At 38.2% G+C, this 23534-nt stretch overlaps 2 protein-coding genes across 3 annotated transcripts; both read left to right on the plus strand.

The window, feature by feature from the left end:
- Nucleotides 1–5210: 5210 nt before the first annotated feature.
- Nucleotides 5211–8382, plus strand: LOC103710276 (putative inositol oxygenase). Of its 2 annotated transcripts, XM_088708457.1 has the most exons (11): nt 5211–5477; nt 5578–5656; nt 5866–5947; nt 6035–6239; nt 6542–6601; nt 6682–6734; nt 6836–6967; nt 7054–7123; nt 7234–7312; nt 7464–7545; nt 8356–8382. In XM_088708457.1, exons 1-11 carry the CDS (start codon nt 5450–5452, stop codon nt 8380–8382), a joined length of 897 nt encoding a protein of 298 aa, XP_088564583.1. In that variant the 5' UTR covers nt 5211–5449. The 2 variants fall into 2 exon arrangements, with proteins under 2 accessions (XP_088564583.1, XP_088564582.1); XM_088708456.1 differs by having other exon boundaries at nt 5211–5656; nt 6839–6967.
- Nucleotides 8383–11475: 3093 nt separating this feature from the next.
- Nucleotides 11476–23156, plus strand: LOC103710212 (RNA-binding (RRM/RBD/RNP motifs) family protein). Its single transcript, XM_008795857.6, has 10 exons — nt 11476–11880; nt 12338–12400; nt 13343–13421; nt 13592–13666; nt 13937–14015; nt 14175–14220; nt 15017–15123; nt 15291–15360; nt 22451–22533; nt 22871–23156. Exons 1-10 carry the CDS (start codon nt 11515–11517, stop codon nt 22899–22901), a joined length of 999 nt encoding a protein of 332 aa, XP_008794079.1. The 5' UTR covers nt 11476–11514; the 3' UTR covers nt 22902–23156.
- Nucleotides 23157–23534: the final 378 nt, after the last annotated feature.

Raw genomic sequence — 23534 nt, forward strand, 5'->3', positions numbered from 1 at the left:
ACTACTGTTCTCTCTCTCATCAATGCTGCCATCAAAGTTAATCTGAAAAAAAACTACAGATTAGAGCTCCAAGAGACAAAAAATAGGCTATGGGAGGAACATTTTAGCTAGTCAAAGTAAGTCTTCTTTGCTGTTTTCCTTGCTTTTTTTCTTTTTTTTTTTCTGCTGCAACGGACAATTCATATACGCATACATAAAAAAATATATAAATCAAAGAAGTAAATACCGTGAATTGTTTCCATTGTTTCGCCTAAGCTGAGGCCAAATGCTGTCAGCTTGTTCCCATCCGTAGGAACCGGTCAAATCCGACGGTCCATCCGATCGGCTGGTTAGAAATAAATGGGGTTACAGAGATGGGGGTCCGTGGGTTGGGCCCGGCGAAAACTCAAAAGAAGGGGTGAGAGGCTGGTTAGGATGACAGGGGTGACCGCACCCGAACGGCACGTCATCCGGAGGACCCCGTCGGCTTAGCTGCTTGCCGGGGAGGCATGAGCAGTGTTACTTTCGAGCATAGTGTAGCAGCTGCTGGCTTCAATAAATGCCTTCTAGAGTCTTCTGCTACCGAATGCGTTACTTTCCACCGCTATAGTTCTTGAAATAGTTTATTTTTTTAATGTGAAAAAGAAAAAAAAAAAAGAAGGTGAGAAAAACCCCATCCGCATAGCAACATCCACTGGCCTCTCTGTTGGAGAATATTTGATACGGACAGATAAATTTTATTCATATCTTCTTCATCCGTGGAAGTATCCTACGTGTGAGTACGTCACATCAGCACCACCTAAGTATCCGGCAAACTAAATAGCGACCCTATCGAACAAATTGGTTAAGGATTTTTATCGAATTAGTTTATTAATTAGGTATCTCCCATTCGAAATAATTGAAACCAATTTTGCTTAAACAGGTTTGCTGGTAGTGGTTGCCAGAGCTTCGATATCTCAGTTCTAAAGTAGAGCTGCAAGTGACTTAGGTCGGCCTGAGCCATGTGCGACGAGGGCTACATGGTAGCTCGATTATACTCGAAGGTGATTAGGCCACCGTGATCAACTGAATTCAAGGTGGCTCCAGCAATGTGAGAAAGGGACATCTTCTGCTTTAGAATATTTGAGTAATGATAAGAAATAGAGTGATCTTTCAAGTTAAGCATATGTCTAGAGAGGCTAATGAGATCACGAATTAGGTGGCTTCTTATGTGGCCTGCTACTCTGGAGGCACCTTATGGGCTAGAGAGCAGAATTGCCCAGACTACTTCAAAATTTATTATTTTTTAGTTTTATTAAATGTATTCTGATGTATAAAATATCTTGAAAAAAAATCTCGTCGATATAATAGTTTTTGGCGGGTACGAATACTGCCATAATTCCTAGCCCCTTATCTATTTTTAAAGAAAACACAATAGATCAAAAAATTTAGTAAATCTAAACTTAATTTTCTATTAAATGAATCAAAAATTTAAATTCAAATATGATTCGGATCATTTTATTAAATATATAATTTAACTCGATCTACAGCGGTTGAACGTGTTAAAGTATTGCCATCCCCCGGCAAACCACTTTAGCGTGGGAAGCAAAGCCGGAAGGGCTTGGCTTCACATTAAAAGCAGCGCCGTCTCCGCCCTACGCTGTTTGGGTGGTACGGTAGGCTCAAAGGTGATTGGATCGACTACAATGTGGTATGGACTACGTCTCCGTAAACCAGAACAGGAGGCGAAAGAGCAATAATGGAACGGTCCTTCTCTCGGTTTGTCGATTTCCAGCCATCGTGATCAAAATGTGCCGATCCGACTTGGAAATAGGAGCAGATAGTTCTTGATCTGTTTTGAGGATGGTGACCTCGGAGCTATCCATGTATGAGTCATGTAGTATCACCAAAATCAGTCAGATTTTATAAACTACGAGCCTAAAATTAAAATATAAAAAAAATAAAACATACTTTAAAAAGCTCTGGGCAGCTATCGATGGTATTGATGGTCGCTGCAGCAATATCCTACAAAAATATATATATATATAAATGAAATAGGTTTTTTTTTTCTTCTTTTTTCTCTTCCTGATGCTAGTATGCTCGAGTTAATAATATTAATGGGTCAACTCATTATAGAGCTCCCTAACTACACAAATACTCGCTATAATAAATGGTTAAAACAATAGAGCCCAAAATAATTATACGATCATAAATTAATTATAGGCTTTTTAAATTTTAGTTTAGATGTTAATTTAGTCAGCATTACCTAATAAATCAACTTAAATTAGTTCATAATCAATTGAAAGTCTTATCTTTGAGAAATTTCCACAATGCCGACAAAATCCTGTAGTGAGCTAGCCGTACGAGAGCGCCTCGAGAGTTTTCCAACGTTTGCCTCGTTCCATTTCTCATGCATACCCAAAGCAAACAAGGTTTTTTTTTTAAAAAAAAAGGAAAGAAAAGAAGAAAAATAAAACATAGACAGGGAGAAAGGAAAAGAATGGCCGGGTCTTTCCCTCTTCAAATCCTCGCCGCGATTCTCCAGGCTATAGACCACCATCAGGAGAGCTTGTTCAATTAGTCTATCATTCTGAACCTTTGTATTTTTCAAGCAAATATTGCATAGAAAAACAAGCATAGCCAGGGGAATAATTTTCATATGTGATGTCTGTTACTAGACAAATTATCTAAATTTTTAAGATATGATGGAAATGTTGATTTCATTGGCCATCTAATGATATCATTGGCATTAGCAAAATTACTTTTTTCAAAGAATTGATCTTTTCTAAATTCACATGAAGGAAATTTTGTGTGAAACTTCATGTATGTTTTTGGTTGGGAAAGCCTAAATTTTTGAGCTAGTATGTCCACGGATACGTTGTCCGTGGACATGTTCAAGGAGTTGGATGATAGGGATAAGTCTTCCAGTGTGGTTAGATGTGCAAAGCGAGTTTCGAATATGACATGCGCTAGGGAATTAGAAGGATGATCCAAGCAAGAGCAACGTTTCCATTAAATCCTTAATTAACACGGTTTACCAGCAACGGCCAAAGAAGCTTAAGGTGAACAACGTTTGATTCACTAATACCAAAAGCTTAGGTCTTGCTTGACCCCTTCTCATTCTTTTTTTTATCAAAAAAAGTTGGGTGAGGAGTTTAGAGGAAATTTGTCCAGCTTGCTTGATAAGGTGATGAGTCTAACTACTCTTGATGTTCATGAGAACTCACTCAGTGGTCTCCTACCAGCAAGAATTTGGAAGTTTTCCTTCAAGGGTGTCATAAGTCATAACAACAGGACATGGAAAGCTTTCGAGCTTGACTTATTTGGATCTTCCTTCTAATTGCTTAGAGGGTGGCACATTAATTCGAAGCTCCCTCGAACAGACGATGAGTACCTCTATTTCCGGCATAGTTTCTAGGGCAGGGAAACTTCTCCTATTTGGATCCATCCAACGCGTATACCCTGCCTCACTGGTTTTGGAATTTATCTTCGGCTGTGAGGATCCGAACGGTATACAGGCGTGTATTTAGTTCTATATCAATTATTTATTGAAAAATATTTGGATACTTATGTAAGATTAAAAAACTAAGAAATTAAAAAATTATCTTTCAGCGAACTTTTTTGATGAGGTCCTGATTTTGGAATTATCTTTGGCAAATTCTGTGAATCTCTCTAATGACCAGGTCAGTGGTAGGTTTCTAGTATCTTTGGGATTCAAGAGGATTAGATGCATGAACTTTGAGGTCACCAACTTTAGTTAGCAGGATGCACTCACGATTTATAATAAGCTTGTAGACGTGATTTTAGTGGCTCATTGATCAGAATATTCTCGATCATCGCTAACGAATATAACGGCAAACCCGAATTCTTGGACATGGGCTTTTGAAGATCTTCATCTGGGGATGCTTTTAGGTCTGTGTCACATGAAATTTTATTTACTCCTAAATCTCCCCACTTGAAGGTAGGTTCAACATCGAACCAGATAAATATTGCTTTTTAATTCGTTTAATATATATTTTTATTTTGGAAAAATCATACCGCAGTCATCAATTTGGACGTCTAATATCTAAAAAATCTTGCGTTTTATTATAATTTACTATATGGTTGTTAAATAATTGCAATCTTTCTAATAAATATTTGGTTGATATAATGATATCTCAAATTTCTTTCTTTCTTTGATCATACTCTCTGTCATCATCTCAAAATCTAATTTAATAATTTACTAGAATATGGAAGAAAATTCTAAAATATGGAGTTGTCACTAGGAGAGTATAGACCTTTCTATTAAAATCTAATTGGATGATGGTATCTTCCTTCCGAAATTTAGAATTTCAAAGCCCACCATGTATCCTGCAAGGAGGCAGGATACGAACTAAGTTTCTACTTTATAGAGACCTAAATTGGATGCCTCTGTATCTCCTCATCTCTTTCCATCCTTTTCCCTTGTAAAATCTAACACACCATTAGCTGCTATGCTGCGATACAGCGAGTGCTTAGTAGCAATACTCATATAATTTTTTTCCCCTAAAAACCAAGAACGTTTCCAACCAAAGAAGATTCCAAAGAGAGTCAGGATTGGATTTTGGGGAATCGAGGCATTTTCATTCTCTTCGAAATCGAAATGAAAATGAAACTTCTCCTAGCTAAATGGTTGCATTATGAGTCATTTATTTTCATTTTCATTCCAAAGCCCAACTTCTTTCAATAGAATATGCCCTAAATTTTTTTGTCCACAAGCATTTGTATAGTTTCAATCACTACTACTTGAATAAAAGGGATGGAGATTAGATTATGGTTGGAGCCGGCTTCAAAAAAATGAGATGGATATAAAATAGGAAAGTGAAATGGCCCCTCCCAATCATAAATAAATAAATAAAATAGTGCTCCTAGAAGGTTGGATGGTTCCGCAATGATCAAGCCTGACCAATCAACCTGGCTTGCTTTAACCTCCACTTAAATTAGAGATATTTTCTCCATGCAGCCTCCTTTCAAAATTTTACGTCTTTTTTCGGAAAAATTATTGTATGCACCGCATGCTGTGGCCATTCTAGTGTGCACCATCAATCATCGAAATATATTACTATGGGCTAACCAGTGACTCGAACCGCCCTACTTGACTCGAACCGCATCACGCGGGGCCCACCTCGAACCCGATGGAATATCCACGCCCGACCAATCATCCTGAGATTTCTTAATCCTAATCAATCCCCCACTTGCGCCAGCGACTCCAAAATTTAGCCCATTCTCTGCTCGTTTCAATTCGTTAACATCCCTACACCAACTCCATCTATTCCTCTGTTTTCTATTCTAGCTGGCCCCTAATTTGTGCGCCGATTAAATTACTGTAAATAACCATCTATTCCGCTATAAATACCCTCTTCTCGTGCACTCCCAAAACACAGGCCAAGACCACCTCTTTGTTGTTGGATTTTCTCCGCGTTTCTTGTTCCCCGTTCTTTTCCCTAGTCTTCAAAAGTTCCAACAGGAGAAGATGATTTCCATTGAGCAGCCTCAGATTAGTAAGCTCCATTTTTGATAAATTTGGTTATTGATATGTTCTTTATTGCATGTAAAGTCCGCATAGTTTGATGCTTTTGGTGTTCATACTCTTTGGCTCAGAGGTGGAAGTGGAAGAGAAGAAGGTTGCTGCTGATAGTTTCATGGTGCCCGAGACCAATTCCTTTGGCCACACTTTCAGGTACATCCTGCATGCATTCCGTAAGGACTTCTGGTTGAAGATTTGCCTGGCCCACTGCTCGACACGGCTGTGATTACTTGGCTTTTATTAGACATTTTTTTTCGAACACTCGCCAACCTGAAAGGGCCAAATTTTTGCCTCCATGCGTCTAGGACTTGAAGTCTCGGAGCCCTTTCGAACATATCTAAAATGAATAAAAAATAATGCAGGGACTATGATGTGGAATCTGAGAGGAAGAAGACTGTCCAGGAGTTCTATCGCACGAACCACATTCATCAAACCTACGATTTCGTACGTGCACCGTTGTAATTTGTTCAGCGAAGACCGGGGAGTGTGGTTTGGCTTGAGAGCTAATGAAAGCGTGACGTTGCGGTGCAGGTGAAGAGGATGAGGGAAGAGTACGACAAGGTGAATAGGGTGGAGATGAGCATCTGGGAATGCATAGAACTGCTCGATGAGTTTATTGATGACAGTGATCCTGACCTCGGTGAGCCCCAGATCGAACACTTGCTGCAGACTGCAGAAGCAATCAGGAAGGACTATCCTGATGAGGATTGGCTGCACTTAACTGGCTTAATTCATGGTATGATCACAAAAACATATGCCCAAGCCTGTAACAAAATTTTAAAAAACCAGCTAAAACTTTTGGGTTCGATGAATTGTTGCTCGCTTGACCATCCAAAGTATTTTTATCCAAAGCAGTTCGTTCTTGTTAGCAAGTTTCATCCATTCACAACATCATTATACTAGTTGGTAGACAATTTCAGAATGTCCTCCTGAAATCAGAGGATGAATGGATGCCTTTGATTTATTTAGTGCACCTTGGCTTCTGAAGTTTATAACGGGAATTACATCTGATTAAATGCTTCTCTTGCCGGATTGCAGATCTCGGAAAGGTTCTTCTCCATCCTAGCTTTGGACAACTTCCCCAGTGGGCTGTTGTGGGTAAGCATCACCTTCCCGTCTCCGTTCTGTTTCTCAGTTGCATGCTTTCTCGCTTCTAATTACGAAGATGCGTCTTTTAGGTGACACGTTCCCTGTGGGCTGCGCTTTTGATGAATGTAATGTTCACCACAAGGTATCGTTCATAGTAAACTAATTACACCATGATTCTCAGATGTGATTCGAAGATATTATCTAGCTTATGTCATTCTAAAAGTCTGCCATGATTAATCGTAGCAGTTTTTCAAAGAAAACCCAGACTGCAACAATCCTAAATACAACACCAAACTTGGAGTTGGAGTTTACACTGAATGTTGCGGACTTGACAACGTATTGATGTCTTGGGGACATGATGACTATATGTACTTGGTATATATGTCATTGTAAAAATCATCGAATGATTCAAAATGCTCTGTTTATCAAGGGATGTTAGTTTGATTCTCTTTTGAACTCAGGTGGCCAAAGAGAATAAAACCACTTTGCCTTCAGCTGCCTTGTTCATCATCCGCTACCATTCCTTCTATCGTGAGTTCATGAACTGATGACTTCTTTGCATCAAATTTCCTCTTATTATACTTGGAGTATGTCTCTCCTACTATTCGAACTCAAAACGCCATGCTTCATGTTTGTTTCAGCGTTGCACACGCATGGAGCCTATCAGTACCTCATGAACGATGAGGACAAAGAAAATCTGAAGTGGCTACATATATTTAAGTAAGATCTCCTAAGATCCATCTTTTTTATTTTTAAGGCGAAAAATCTACTGCTGGAATGATGCTGCATTAAGTTTCAGATAATAACCATGTCCGTGAAAATTCAGATGCGAGTAGAGCACTGACAACCTGTTCTTTCCCACTATGTGCAGCAAATATGACCTTTACAGCAAGAGTAGAGTTAGAGTAGATGCAGAGAAAGTGAAGCCCTACTACTTATCACTCATTAAAAAGGTTGGCATCTCCATCCTAGACTCCCTCAATATGAGGACCCTTGCAGGCATGTATTTAGTTCCACATCAATTATTCGCTGGATAGATCTTGGGTACTTATACATAATTAAAGAACCCAAATAATACCTTCCATCTGGCCATTTTGGATAAGATCCTATATTGTTACAAATGGTATCGGAGCGAATCAGACCCATAGCCTATGTGGACTAGGAAACACTGCAGCACGGATCCATTGGAGCAGACCACGAGCTGATCGTAGTGTTTATAATTAGATTTGAATAGATTTGAACCCTTAGCCTGACGAGCACATCAGGGCTTGAATGGAGAAAGTATATGAGGACTCGTGCGGACGTATATTTAGTCCCATATCAGTTATTCGCTGGATAGATCTTGGGTACTTATAAAGGATCAAGCAATCCAAATAATAGCTTCCGACTAGTCATTTTAGGTGATGTCCTAGGTTGTTGCACTCAACCTCGGCTGAGGCCTTTTTTATTTTTTTGAGGGGATTACTGCCTCAAATTTCATTGATCCATTAAATTAGAGGACAAATAACAGGAAAAAAAAGAAAGAATGAAAGAGAGAAGGGGAGAGGATTTGTAGGTCTCATGGCGAGTCGAACACCTCCCATGTTCATCTACATAGCCACTCCAAGACGGTAAAAAATAAAGGATACATCAACCAAGATAAAAATTCGGAGCAGAAGCCTTGACCGAGGCTCTTATTTCCCTCTTTTATCAAAAAAAGGTGGATGCTTTCTTTCAAGTCCTATTTTCTCTCCTCTAATAAAGCGATTGGATGTTTGCTGCAGTACTTCCCTGCGAAGTTGAGATGGTGAGGTATTTGAACGATGATTTATTCCAATGGTCCTCTCTCAGGCGAAGGATTCATTACATGGTCAATCTTCAAGCAGCTGATGTGAGAAGTGGCCATGTTGACTATCAAATCTAATATTGTATTGCTTTCATCTATATTGTAAAGTTATCTTGTTCAATAATGCAACCCATTTGTTCCTTCCAAAATGAATCGATGCAATCCATTTATGTTATAACAAAAAAGAGTTTATCATTGAGTTTGCCTCATGCTCGATTGCTTCCACTAAATTCACATTCTTTTGATAGCACTGAGTGAAAAATTATGGAAGATTTTATATCATGCTCAGATCATCATTGGTCTCAACACAACGAACCAAATTTAATCGAGGCATATGTAGAAACATACTGTCATAGCAGAGCACATATGAAACATGTTGAGCTCGAGATTGAAGGATATGATAAGTAGCATGGAAGAAGGCAGCTGGGTGTTGAAATAATATTAGAATTGTAGTTCTAGGAGTATTGAAGGGGATCATTTGAAGTCAGCTTCAAATCATCATTCAAAATTCTGCAACTCTACCAATCAGCATCAATAAGGGAGATTTTTGTTGGCATCATAACATTAGATGACAATTAATGCACGTGGCTCCGGTTATCTACGGATCGTTAGCCCTCCACGGCAAATCAGCTCGGCAATTAATGCACGTGGCCTTACCTCCGACATCAAGGCATTAATTCACCTGATCGCGCACCAACTCAAGCAACGTGCTAAGTCGTACAGCGACCTCGCCCCATCACATCACAGGTAATCCAACCCCCCTATAAGAATGGGACCCCTCCTTTTCAGAGGGGGTGGGACTCAGAAAAAGGCCCAGCATAATATATCTTCCTCCTCTCCCCTTCTCCAAAATTAAGCCCCTCTCTGACTTAAGTATCGGAGGGCCGGCGCCGGAAACTCCGACCACCGGTTTTTTTTTGCAGGCCCTCCACGGAGGACGCCGCTCGCCGACGGATCGCCACTCGCCAGTGTTCGCCAGAGCTCCTCCTCCTCAGCCGACGGCCGCCCCTGGGTCCAATTTCCAGCAACAATAACATTAGATGATAATGACCATGGAGCTTGAACATTTAAGAGAACTCAACCAGCGTTGATGAATGATGACATTTCTTTTTTCCTCGAGGTCAAAAATAATGACATATTTGTGACAGCTTGACAGCCGTACTCTCCTTTGATCCAAATACCAAGTCAGAGGAGATCTTTCTTGCAACAAACCCCCGGAAAGCATATCCTAACCTATTGACTTCGCTTTCGAGTAAACTTCCAAGGAGCCCCCTTTTTTTTTTTCTTACATCAACATGAGTGCAACCGAGTCAAAAAAAAAACATGACGTGGCATCCACTACCAGAAACCATTCACTACCAGATAAAACTAAGAAACTTTGAGCAGCTCCTTCCCATACATCCAAGTTCAGTGTAAACCTATCGGAATATGAATAAATAGATCAAGAAGTTGATTTGAGGTATCAACCATTATGGGCAGTCCATTTCAAATGGTACAAACTTGTTTTGCTTCGTCAACGGGTAGTATTGAGTTACAAATTTATTTGATGTATTAAAATTGTACAATGAAGTTAGCAGAGAGCGAGCTTCTTTATTCTTCTTACATAGAAATAGTCATTAGCCTGAAATGCAAACTACAAAGCCAAGTCGGACGAAGAACAGATTAGATTCGTGCTAGAGCAAGGAAGTAGCTCGGAGACAGAAGTCAGGCATCACGGTCATCAGATGGATAAAGGCATGTATATTACCTTACCAGTCCTGCTTTCAGGTTTAGGTAGGAGTCTGGTCCTTCAAAGCTTCCCGTTTGGCTGTATTCGTTTCTAACTCAAAGGAAAGATCAATTATTTTATTGTGAGGAAAAAAACTTCTTTTAATGCATGTGAAACATGTTATAGTTAATAATTTATGATGGGCAGTTACTTTGGTAAGAGTTGTCTTGAGCTCCATACTGGTCCATATGGCGGAAGTGGAGTGGAATCGACTTTGTGATCAAAGGCCTTAACTCTAAACTGGTGATGGCTGGGGATTCTTGCATTTTTGATATTTTTTGCGCCCGATGCAGAGCTGAGGGCTGCATGGGAAGACATTACTTATGCAAAACTTACCTTGGGAGTGGAGCATATTCATTTAGGGCTCGTTTGGTTCGCGGGAAGAATTTTTCCTCCTAGGAATATGATTCCTGAGAAACAAATTCTTAGGAAAAGAATGCCTAGGAAAGTACTTTTGGCATGTTTGGTTGACTATGGGAAAATGGCAAATTTCCAAAGTGCTTATGTTTGGTTGGCCATCCACTTTTCTAGGAAAGTTATGTATAATTCCTATTATACCCTTAATAAAAATTAGGTTTTTAATGTCTCTTTAATGCTTCTTTAATGCTGAAGGGACTTTTTGGGAAAAAGTAAAAATGGAGTAATTTCTGCCTCATGGGAAAGTAACCTTCCCATGTTTTTCATGGGAAAGACTTTCCCATGAAATGTGGGAATCATATTCTCATGAAAATTCAACTTTTCCTTCTCTCTCTTTTGAAAACTCCAACCAAACAAGAGGCATCTCATTACTTTTCCGTTAACCACACTTTTCCCCCTTCTTTTCCCGCGAACCAAACGAGCCCTTAGAAGGAGACTCTACTATAGTTATTGGATAAATCCTGGGTCAAGCTTGAGAAGGATGTGGGCATCCATTGCTGCAGAACATACTCAGATTGATGAGAGATTGCACAACATTCCGAGCAGCTCATATGTAAAGAAAGATAAATAGAGCACCTGATTGGGTTGCATCTTTTATTGCGCGGCATTCCAACGGCTTTCTCTGAAATAGCTACGAGGCCGTTCCTCCACCCAAAACTATCTATTTTATCACAGACGAAAAATTAAAACCTTCTTTATAGAGAGCTCCCAACCTGGAATTACGATTGAATTAAGGACTCATATATAATTTTCAATATACAGTGAAGCCCGCCCGATTCGCGGATAATTTGTTTATCCCATGAGGGACGCGTAGGTAATATTTTCTCCACAAATTCCACTATAAATTCAAACGGCTCGGAAAGGAGTGCCCGTGCGTTCTTTGTCGGCAAAGAAAGCGGCCACGCGAAGTCCATGATCCACGCGGCAGCCCAGCCCTACCCCCCGCGGCCCTACTACGACACCAAGCCCTCCCTCCCGCCGCCCCAGCCCAATCCCTTCTCCCCCTCGCCGGCGGCCGCTGCGATGCACCCACCTCCGGCCACCGTCGTCATCGAGTCCACCGCCTTCCCCCAGCCCTACTACCTCCACCCCCACCACCCCCCTGCCCCGCCGCCGGCCGTGCCTGTGATCCACCCCAACCCCGAGCAGCAGAAGATCAACACTCTCTTCGTCTCCGGTCTCCCCGACGATGTCAAGCCTCGAGAGATCCACAACCTCTTCCGCCGCCGCCACGGCTTCGATTCTTGCCAGCTCAAGTACACCGGCCGCGGTGACCAGGTTTCCTCTCTTCCTGCTAGGGTTCTTGTTTTGGTGTTTCTAGGGTTCTTGATTTCTTGATCGTAATTTTCTTTGCCTGCCATTATCAGTTGGACGTTATTTTAGGGTTAGGGATAAATCGCTCTGAATGGTCTATCAGTTGAATGGTTCGGATAGTTGTGGGAGACTGAAAATTTGATTCTTTCATGGAGTTGATGTTGATGGGAATTGTGGGAGTTGTTATGCTTGAACTTTTGTTTGATTTCTTGGTCTTGTGTTTCTTAGCTGTCCATTTTATTGTTTCGACTAGATCCATTTGATAGCTGGTTGGCTGTTGATGGTCGGGACTGCCTTGCGTTTTTGGGATTTGGTGAAAAATCGCTTGATGTTGTTGATAAAGGAAACAGAAGACATCTCATGCACGTGTTTATGTTATCATATGATCTGTTACCATTTTTTGATCGTTCCTTCATTGCAGGTTGTTGCCTTCGCCACGTTTTTTAATCATCAATCAGCAATGTCAGCAATGGGCGCATTAAACGTGAGACACAGCACGACGATGATGTTTGCTTTTTATCGTCTATGATTTATAGTTCTTTTGAAACTTTCTTTGTTATATGCGTTCATTTTATTTCGACTGCTACACCTGTTTTGTGATATTGGTAGCATTGGCAGTGAGGATTTTGTTAATCATGTTGTCTCATTATAATTATCACCATATGAGTAACATATGAATTGTTCGGCACAATTTGTTTGGTTTTATTTATCATAGATAACATGCCATAATTATCAGTTTCGGCAAAAAGGAAGCCCAGCTATTATTAATTGTTAATAAGTTTTATCCCTAACCGCTGTTTTATGAAGTTCTGTTCTATAAATATTTTGTGATTTGTTGTTATCATTGATACTATAAATGCATGACATGGTGTAGATAAAAGTTTTTTTCCCCTATTTACTATTTTCTTTGATGTATATTGCATGTATCCAGGAGAGTGCCAACTAGTGCAGTTGGTAAAGTCATTGGGGTTGGGTAACCTAGGCCAGGCTTCTTCCTGGCCTAGTTCTCAAAAGAAACATTGCATGTACTCAGTACAAAAGTAAAATTGTAGATAAACTGAGCTTTAATGACAGGGATTCTGGGTGGTTGAACTGCATTTCTTATTCTGAGCTAAAATTCTATTTGATTGTTACCCTTACTGGAAGTTATCAGAACATGTGGCCTCTAGCATTTAGTTTGTATACTGTACATCTTCCTCTTTCATTATACTGCTGTTGCATAATCAATTATATTGAAGCAATATTAGTGGTGTATGCTTGCTAATACTACCAAACTGAAGGCATTTACTGAAAAGTTGTTCATCACAATGTTTAAAAATATAAAATTGTAATATCTTCACGCCTGTGAATAAACTTCAAATTTACCTTTTACATAACTGCATCTTCCCAGTTCCACATGTTGATTCTTTATGTTATTCCCAATCAGGGAGTGGTTTTTGATCCTGAGACGGGAGCTACTCTGCATATAGAGCTGGCAAGATCAAATTCTCGGAAGCGTCCACGGGGTATGGTAGCATATTTTATGCATAATGGTTGAACTTGAAATTTAATTCTTGTTTTTGGTTTTTGATTTCTATAATATATGCATACCTCTTTATTCAGCTAGATAAGATAGCTTTTGGAAAATACGATATCATGAATGTGAGTCAGATAATGTGTTCTTTTGTCCATACAGGGGGTGGAGCCTATGCAGTGATCGATAAACGAGTTAAAGTAACAGATGATGACCAAGATTTATGGAGTAACGATGGTAATAAAGCATCCAGCATAAGGCATCATGCAGAAAATAATTACTTTGATTTAATGGTTATATTTAATTTTTCCGGGGAAAACTCTCTTTCATATGAATAATTCTCTGTCCTTTCCCGCCTATGATTGTTAACTTAGTTCATATCCATTCGGCTGCACTCGCATGACTTTAACTGAGAATTGCAGTCTGGATTTCACTAAAAGGGCACCATCACCAGGATTTGCTTCTACAGCTCACCTGCACATTTTCTTGGTACATTTGCACACTCAGGTGACGGTGGATCTGATGAACCATTGGGCACAGAAAATGATAATTCCAGCAACAAGGGTGCTTTAACTGCTGCACAGAGGTTCAAATGCACTTCATCATGCACAGAATTATTTAATTAGAATACTGTTACTTGACATCCTGGTTTTCTAATAATATCATGTCAAATATCAGAAGCTTGTGTTTTAGATGTTTATTTTCTCTTATTAGTTCAATTTCTTATGTGTCTTGTTGTAATCAGTGGTGGGATCGCGGGCAAGCCGGATAATGATCAAGCTGCTTCAAATGTAAGTTGTGATCAAGTGATTTTTAATCTTTCTCTAGGAACCTTGTAAATTGGAACTGGCATGAATATTGTAGGATATACATAATTCATTATTCATTAATGATCTTCTTTTCAAATTTCATTCGGAGTGTGAATCTGAAAGATAATAATGAGAGGATAAGGCCTTTAGTTGAAGGTTATTGGGTTTGATTCCTAGTAGACTGCTTAACTATCTAGTCCTTAAGAGTTAAGAAAGTGTCTTTTAGTAATTTTTGTGCTAATATCCATTCATCTTTGTGTTAATAGTCCGTACATATTTCTATTTTGTTTTTTCTGTCCTCTATATCTCTCTTGTTTTTAAAGTCTTTATTCCGATATCAAGCCCCGGAAGGAGTGCACTAATTTTTTGATTGCTTTACCAGTAGTGTCTTAGAATAGTTTTATGAATGCTATTTTAACTAGAACAAGAGCTAAAAAATTCTCATGGCAATTATCATTTTTAAATTGAGCTTTATAAAATATTATGACCTTTAATATTGATTGGTTTGTTAAGTTAATGTGAGTTCTTCTTGACTCAAACCAACTTAAGGTGCTGTTTGGTATCAGTTCCATTTCTGAATTTCCGATTTTAAACACTGAAAATTGGAATATGAAGCTAAAAACACATTTGGTATGACCCTTTCAGTATATAAGTGTGGAAGTAATTTTTTGTGTTGTTCTGGCCATCCTATCAATGCTTCTTTCCTGTCACTTGATGATATGTATGTATCTAATTCTGCATGTATAACTTGATATTTATGTATCCCACTCTGTTACAGGAGCCAGAAAAGCAAACACCAGGGGATATTCCACCTTGTTCTACATTATTTATTGCAAATTTGGGTCCTACTTGCACTGAAGAAGAACTAAAGCAAGTTCTGTCTGAGTAAGATTGGCATTTTTCTCTTGACTTTGATAAATGCTGGCCAAAGTTTGGTTCCCTGATTATGACTTAATTTTGCTTCATTGGCCAAAGTTTTAGTTTGCTTTGCGGACACAATCTTCATTGGCCATTTGGATTGGAACTTAACAAATTTTGGTTATTGTATCTAGATACCCTGGCTTTCTTACACTTAAGATGCGAGGGAGAGGTGGAATGCCTGTTGCTTTTGCTGATTTTGCGGTATGCACTGTTCATGCTAATCACTTTCTTTAACTTGTGAAATGTACTGTTCTTTTGAAACTCAGTGATTTTTTGTCAGAATGAGCTATGTCTTGCGGTTTACATATCTACAAGCTTTTCTTCTAAAATTTAGGACAGCTAAAAATTAAGGCTAGAATAGGACACTGGGTTGCAAGTGGACAAGTATTGCAGTTACACTGTAGAGAAGCAAGTACATTGTCTCCATCTTGTATACATAAGAATTGCTGAGCAAGATCACAGATGACGTGGAATCGCATGATGCTAAGCAATAGGTTAGATTTGCCTATTCTTCTTACTAGGTTTTATTTACTCTTTTTTTCCTCTTTTTTTTGGAGGGAGGGAGAGGTGGTTTCAAACTTAGCATAGGTGATTGTGTCCAAGTTTGGTAAATTCTGTTCTAATCATAATGGGAGACATAAGGAAGGAAAATTAATTGTTTAATTAGGACTAGCTTTTTGATTGATGAAAGCTCCAACATTATAATATGGCATGCTATAGAGGCTTAAATATCATTGAAGATCTTATTCTCTTATTGATAGTTGTTCCTCTTTTGGGTTCGAGGGAGCACATTCTGAATTCAAGAACTTCGTATTCCTAGAGAGAGAACTATAATGGTCTTGCTTTTCCTTTGCATTTTGTGGAGTTGTGAAATCTGAATTTAGTATTCCTGATGTAGACCCTGTTCTGTACCTTAATTGAAAGCATGATATAGTATCCAAACTTAATGGGGAAAACATGTAAGGAGCATTTTATATGCTCTCTTCATTGCAGTGGAGAAGTTCACCAACAAGATGCTTTATGCCATCAAGTTCCTTAATCACCAAATCCTTAGCCCGCTTTCATTATTTCATTATAAGCATGCTAGGTATCTCTTTAACTAGCTTGAATAATTTTTCCCTTTGACTTATTTATTTATGTAATCGGTCCCCATCCTATTTAACTTTGATTATGTGTGTGAATGTTTTTTTATTCGTCTAACACATACCAAATTATTCAGCAGTCCACTCGATTAACTTCTAGGTTATTAACCTCATAACTTGCTAAAAAGCGGAGATAAGGACTCCCCTTTCTTCTTTTTTAGAACTGAGATCAGAGGAAACCCGGTCGAAACTGGGGTGAGGGCAGGACTTGAACCCAAATCCCAACCTGGTCACTTTACTACGCTAGTTGGCACCCTCAAAAATCTTCTGTAATATTAAAGCACTTAAATAGCTTGATGTAACTATTTGATTAATCTAATCACAGTAGGTAGATCATCTCAAATGGTAGGCTGCAAAAATGACAGGCAATGTTGGATCAACTCAGTAATATGGTGACACTGTCTACAATGAAGATCTTATCAGAAAGGTTGGAAGTCATGTTTCCCATCATCCCAATGTTGCAACAGCTGAAATTTGTTCTAATTTAAAGATTACTTTGCTAGCCTCCTTTTTGGAAAGGGAAAGAGCCTTCAGAATTCATTTATGTAAATGAATCAGAAAAAGATATATGATTGAACCAACAACAGGTCAGGACAAGACTGACCTAAGTCAATGGGTAGAGAGAGATAACAGATTAGGGAGAAGAGAAGAGAGGGGGGAGGGGGGGAGGGGGGCAAGGAAATGATTGGCATTCTCCCTGCCCTTATGCTTGAGAACATAGATCCACATCAAGACAAATGACCAGGTTGAGCGTCATACCACCAATACTGTTCTCTCGTTGGCATTGAATATTCTTGAGTTACTTTCCATCCATACATTCCATAGCAGAGCAGCCCCGACAATATCCTGGACCAACCTATCTTTTTGTTTGACAATTTGTTCTCTCCAAATATTCCAGCAGCCGTGATTCTCAAGGTCCCACTTCTGGATGTCCCATTACCCGAACAGGTCTTTCCAGATATGGTTGGTGAAATGGTATTTGGAAGATAGATGATCCACTCATCCCAGATGCCACAAAGAATATATAAGCGATCAATGGGGATGTTCCTCCTAAGGACCATATCCCTGCTCGTCCGAGATGTGCACAAGAAATTTCTGTTCATTCGGGGAACCTCTGTGCGTCATGATACACCACCATGCCTGATTATGACATAGGAAGACTTGGAGGAGAAGAGGACGTCTCTACTCCATCTCCAAGTAAGTTGGTCAGTTTGTCCTCCTACCTAAGCATCTCCTACAAGGCCACATAATTGACAAGCATTGGCAACCGTATTCCCCAAAGGAGGGCATTGCAATCAAACCTGTGACATTCATTCACCCAGGCTTCTTGATAAGAGTACTGGAGGGAGGGGGAAAAGGGAAGCAAGAGTGCACTCACTGGCCCTTATATCAGGCCAAGATCTGAATATCCTTTCCTCTTCCAATTTTGAAACTTCAGCTAAAGAAGAAGATATTCCTGACTTTGCTTATGCTTATCCAGAACTGATACCCTCTTGTAACATGTACAAATAGAAGATTCAAATCCGTCTGATCTTGCATGTACATGGAAATAAGAAGCTCCTTCCACAAACCACCTTGATTGGACCCGATCTTCCACTACCATTTAGAAAGGAAAGCGTGGTTTAGGTTTCTAATATCAATAACTCCAAGGTTACCATCTTCTCTACTTTCTAGACAAGGTTTTAAAAAATGATTTTATAACCATCAGCTATTATAAGCCATTATAACAGTTTCGGTGGCCCCGTTACATTACAATAAAAAGAAAAAGGAGTGCGGGGTGGGGGGTTGGGGGAGGATAACAGCTGTTATTACTGTTAGAACGATTCGGTGGGGGTCCATTATAATGGCATAACATGTTAAAACCCTGCTTTTAGATATCGTCTTCTAGTTGATTAAGTAGGGCCTCTTTTGCAATTCCACCCCTTGAGAAGAAGGCCTCTGAATGTATTCCATCTTGTCCGCCACCCACCATGGCAACCAACAGAAGTTCATCCAATAATTAGGAAGGGAGGATTGCATTTTGAGAAGAGTTAGTTTTCCTCCCAGTGACAAAAACTTACCTTTACACCTTGATAACTTACATCTCTTTATAATTGGATGCCAATCATTCCTTGAGGGGGCAAAAGCTGATAGAGATTTCAAGGTAATGAATGGGGAATTGGCTGATCTTACAACCTGTCTGCCAATTCAAAGGCTTTTTCCAGTCTGATGTCCAGAGGTATTAGCTCAGACTCGTAGAATTTTAGTTTAAGGTCGGAACAGAGAAAGAAAACATTAAAGATGATCTTGGGAGCCAGCTTTTATGAGTGCTCAGTCTTGTAGAGGAGAATGGTGTTGGTGTATTGCAGACAGTTTATCTAGCCTCCTTGATATGCTTGTGAACTCCAGTTATTATAGTTTTTTGTTTTAAGTTATTTTTCTATGGTAAATTGTGAAGTTTAAGAATCTAATTTGAATATTCAAGGACTATGTTGATTTTTTTTTTAGTCATGTGGACTTATGTAAAAGAGGCCATGTTCATTGCTATAGGTAGTATGTACTCTCAAAGAAATTAAAAAAAAAAGAGATGTTTTTTTTCCTTGAATGTGAGTGATTGCATTATTTGTTGGATTTTTTTTTGCATAAACACCCTCCTAAATATCGAATTTTGCATGAATACCCTTCCAAAATTGATATTTATATGTATACTCTCGTAAAACACTTGTTTTGCTATTTTATCCTTTTTATCCTTGTTTTTGCATATGTACCCACGCCATTAAAAAATTAACGGTTTCAAATTAAAATGACTAAAATACCCTTAATGGGTAGATGTGCAAAAAGAAATGAAATATAAGACGATTGCGATGGGGGATAAAAAAGTAATTTCAAAATTTTATTTTATTTTTAATTAAAATAAATATGGTTTTTATTAACGGTGTTAGGAGAACCGATATATTAGGGGCATTTGTGCAAAAATAGTGTTTTATGAGGGTATAGAAATAAATATAAATTTTAAGAGTGTATTCATGCAAATTTGAATTTTTAGAAGGGTATTCATGCAAAAAATCCTATTTGAAAACTTGTTTTCAGGTAAACCCAAATCAAGTTTCAATTACGACAATGTTGATGGTTTCGGTATGAGTCCTTGAATTCGGTCAAAATCAGGAAGAATGAAAAATTAAAGTAAAGAAATAATAAAAAAAATAAAGGAAGCCAAGAACATGTTACAAATTTTTGAAGTATTTTAATATCTTTGGGCAATGGCAGAGAGAGGGTTTGGCTTGAGGAGGGAACCATATATGGGTGTGTGTGTGTGTGTGTGTGTGTATCTATATATGTATATGTATGCATATATATGGATATATATTCTATTTCTATAAATAGGTTTTTTTTATTAGTACTTAGTCATATATGTATAATAAATATCATTTTTTTCAGCAAAAACTATACATCAAAATTTTTAAACATAGATTGACTAACACAACATCTATAGGTTCAGTTGCATTACTTCTTGGGTATTAATTGTCAACTTCACAATGACGAACAAGATCAGAAGAAGAAAGTTTCAAATGTAAAGCATTTATATATAGAGAAGGTATAGCGGGAATGCTAACAAAAACAAGAAGGGATTATGAAGATAAAAACACACAAAAACAAAAGATTTGTAAAATTCTCTTACTATATATAATGGAAACTCTTTGTGCATCCACTGTTAGTTAGTCGTGTGTTTTAATGGTCTCATGTGATGGCACATGAGGAAAGAGAAGTGGGGTGATTAGAGAAAGTTTCAATAAAATAGAACTCCACAACAAATTTAACGTACCTCTCATGAAATCCCATAAGAGGAAAAGGTAGATTGGGGGACATTTGCTCGATGTCTTAGTATTTTCTAAAGTTTAAAATTATTAAAAAGAACTAAAAATACCAAGAGAAGGTCCACAATGCTAAGGTTGCTCCATTATGACCTGGATGTCATAGGTTTGAATAATAGAAATGGCTTCTCCACACATCGGAGTAAATCTGCATACATCAAATCCTCCCCAGACCTCCTAGTGGCAGGAGTCTCATGCACTGGGACACCCCCCTCCCAACTAAAAAACCATGAAAAAAGAAAAAAAAAATCATTTTGCACATCAATTTAGAGTGTGATATACTGTTCAAGCTAGTTATAATACATAATTATATAATTATATGACAGTAAAATGTGCAAATATAACTCTAGATACAAATATGAGGATGGCATGATAATTGTGATCATATCAAGCACTAAGTCCTAATCATAATTTATAGTAATATAAAATTTAAAAAATAAGATCATAATTTATCTCTTGTCTAACTATTAATGAGATTTGAGTTCAAATAGCACAACTTTGTCCTAAATATTATGAATATACTCTTGGGTTTCTTCTTTCCCCTCAAAAAAATCTTTCAAAAAGGTCTGCAGCTTTCTTGCTGCTTGAAAAGGAATCCTGCAACTGTTCTGCTGATTGCTTCTGATGTTCCCCATAAATAGTAAAATAACTGTGTTTGATCTTAAGAAAATGCTTCTTGAAGGTTTGATTTATCACTCGCGATTAGGTATAGTAGCAATAATCACCAATTAATTACAAAAAAACTGATTTTTTAATCATATACTTCCGAATAACAACCAAATGTATGTACAAATTATGATCACTCTTTTTGCTTTTTTTCTAAGTTTCTCTCTTTTCTTAGGGATCTTTTCCTAATCTGCTTATACATTTAGATAGTTAGGAATGCTTATGTAGATACGCTAATCGGTATCACATGGTAGATAATTGGCAAAATTTGGAAGGTTAAAATTACTTGAGTACTTCACATAAATGAAAAATGCTTCTATGTGAGTCGGAACTCCTCTTAACCCAGAACTTTACAAATTATAACAAAATTATGCAAGTTAACTGTTTACACTTAAGGAAATAAAAGGAAGTGTCTGGTAATGACACTAAAAGGTCAAATAATGACTATGCAATCAGGAGTCTATACCATTATTGGCATTAGGAATGATTAAAAAAGTTATCACATTTCTGGTGAGATGGTTGATTTCATAGAGATGTAAACATAGTAAGTCCTTAATGTCAGTGTACTTTAGGGCCTCATATTTAGAACCTTTTTTGTTGCTGCTCTTTGGATAAGCATCACTATTATGTAATTTATGACACCAAAGGTTTTGGGAGATAGAGGTTATCTGAGTGTCAGTCCATCCCTATCAGTTGAGTACATCAACTTACAAATGACCCATCACTTGAGCGGCAATCCTGTTTTCTCCTCATATATTCCTTCTCCTAGCCTGTTGCACTTTGTGATATTTCCTTCTATGTGAGCAACTGCTGTGCATGTGGGATTCTAGATGATCTTCTGATCAGCTGCCAGTCCTTATAAGTCTTTTATAATATCTTGATTGGCATTTGGGTGTGCATGGAAACTTGCCTGCATTTTTTGGTACTTAATAGTCTTGTCCTCGTGTAGCTTATATCTGGGTTGTTCCTTTTTTAGGAAAAACTCATCTGGAAGTAAGATTCTGGGAGAAATGTTGGTCTATGCTGATCTTAGAAATTGCTCCTCCAAAGCCTTACATTGACCTTGTATGCAGCATATTACTTTTTATCATGGAAAATGTTCCTTCATGCTATTATTTTTTTTTCTGAAAAATCATGAAGTTTTGAATGCATTTATCATGTCATATTACACGTACTTGGACATGCTTGCTTCCATGGTGATTAGCTTCTTTACGGCTTGGAGACAACTTTTAGACTTCCTTTTAGACAACCAACCAATAAAGAACGATTATCATGTACATTTGACCACTTACATATGGATAATTATGCTATTCACCAGCATAATTCTTTTCTGCTGGATAGCTAATAACCCTGCACTATTGGGTGTTCAGTAATGCAGAAATACCTGTTAAATGTCAGATAACTTTCATGGATGAAGTCTATCACCTTTGAGTATAATAATATTAGTATTGCTTTGCAAGACAAGTTCACACCAGGGTATAGAAAGTCAAGTATGATGTATGAATTACTTGAAGCTTTGGGCCCTTGAGAAACTGATTTTGTAATATTTGCTACTCTTGCTGCTTGCTACTTGTGTCAGCATTTCCACTTCATGATACTCTTTTGACTGAGTGAGAACCTGAGTTTGTGCAGGATGTGGAATCCTCAACTGCAGCCATGAATAGTCTTCAAGACTCTTTGCTGGCATCTTCTGATCGTGGTGGCACGCATGTGGAGTATCCTACCATATATGCAAAACAAGTTCTTTTTGTTGTTCAAAAGGAAAAAAAAATCATATTGGCCTACAGGCTTGCTGATCTCCTTTATTTGCATATCTTTAGATTAGTGAGTGGCTGGAATAATATTCACTGCAATCCATGTGGTTGCATGCACCAGTTGAGCCTTCTTCAGTCATCCAACAGTTTTGTGTGAACCCATTGGATGGCATCTGAACGAGCATTGGCTTTCAGTAGCTGCTCGTTTCCTGATCAGTTGAATAATTTTGCATATTAGAGCACGTTATTTCTATTTTTTTAATTTGTCAAACATTTTTCTTGACTCCATTTTTATCAGATACGCGAGGTCCAAAATGAGGAAAAGCTAGCTTTGCCAAAGGGCCATGCTACAAATCCTGCATTCCCAAATTTGGACATTAGTTTAGATCAAGTGATCCTTAAAGTGTGGACGTGGATTATTCTCATGGATATATTTTATGCTTAACATTGGCTTGCTACATTGAGAGATCATCCTGTCTGATTTTGCTTATCTGTCGTAACCATTCAATACTTTGCTACGCTTCTTTGTGTAAAATAAGCAGTTTTCAGTAATTATTCAACGGTCATTATGGTTTATTATTCAACTGTGATTGTCCGCTTGTCAGGTATCAACTTTTGAACGTCCGCCTACGTTTCCAAATTTATTATTTTATAGATTTTAAGTGGTATGGGCGGAACTAGGTTTCTTGGAATTGGCTTATTGCTTATATTGGCAACCTGTTGGGGGACTGTGTAGCTTTTGAGGTTATCTATGTTTACCCAAAGGCAAATGAGGCTCTTGATTGGGTTGTCTCATGTATTGTACAATATTTTAGTGCTTGAATTTGTAATATAGCTATGAGTCCTATCCTCTTTGTAACTTTTTAGACTTTTTTGTGGATGTATTTTAAGCCGGTACGATGTATCCAACTTAAAAAAAAAAAGGTTTGATTGGTTTATAACATTTTTTAATGCTCTTTTTC

Source organism: Phoenix dactylifera, chromosome 12, assembly GCF_051530095.1.
Source record: "Phoenix dactylifera cultivar Ajwa chromosome 12, Ajwa_hap1_PhDact_Kaust_v1.1, whole genome shotgun sequence".
Lineage (NCBI taxonomy): Eukaryota > Viridiplantae > Streptophyta > Magnoliopsida > Arecales > Arecaceae > Phoenix > Phoenix dactylifera.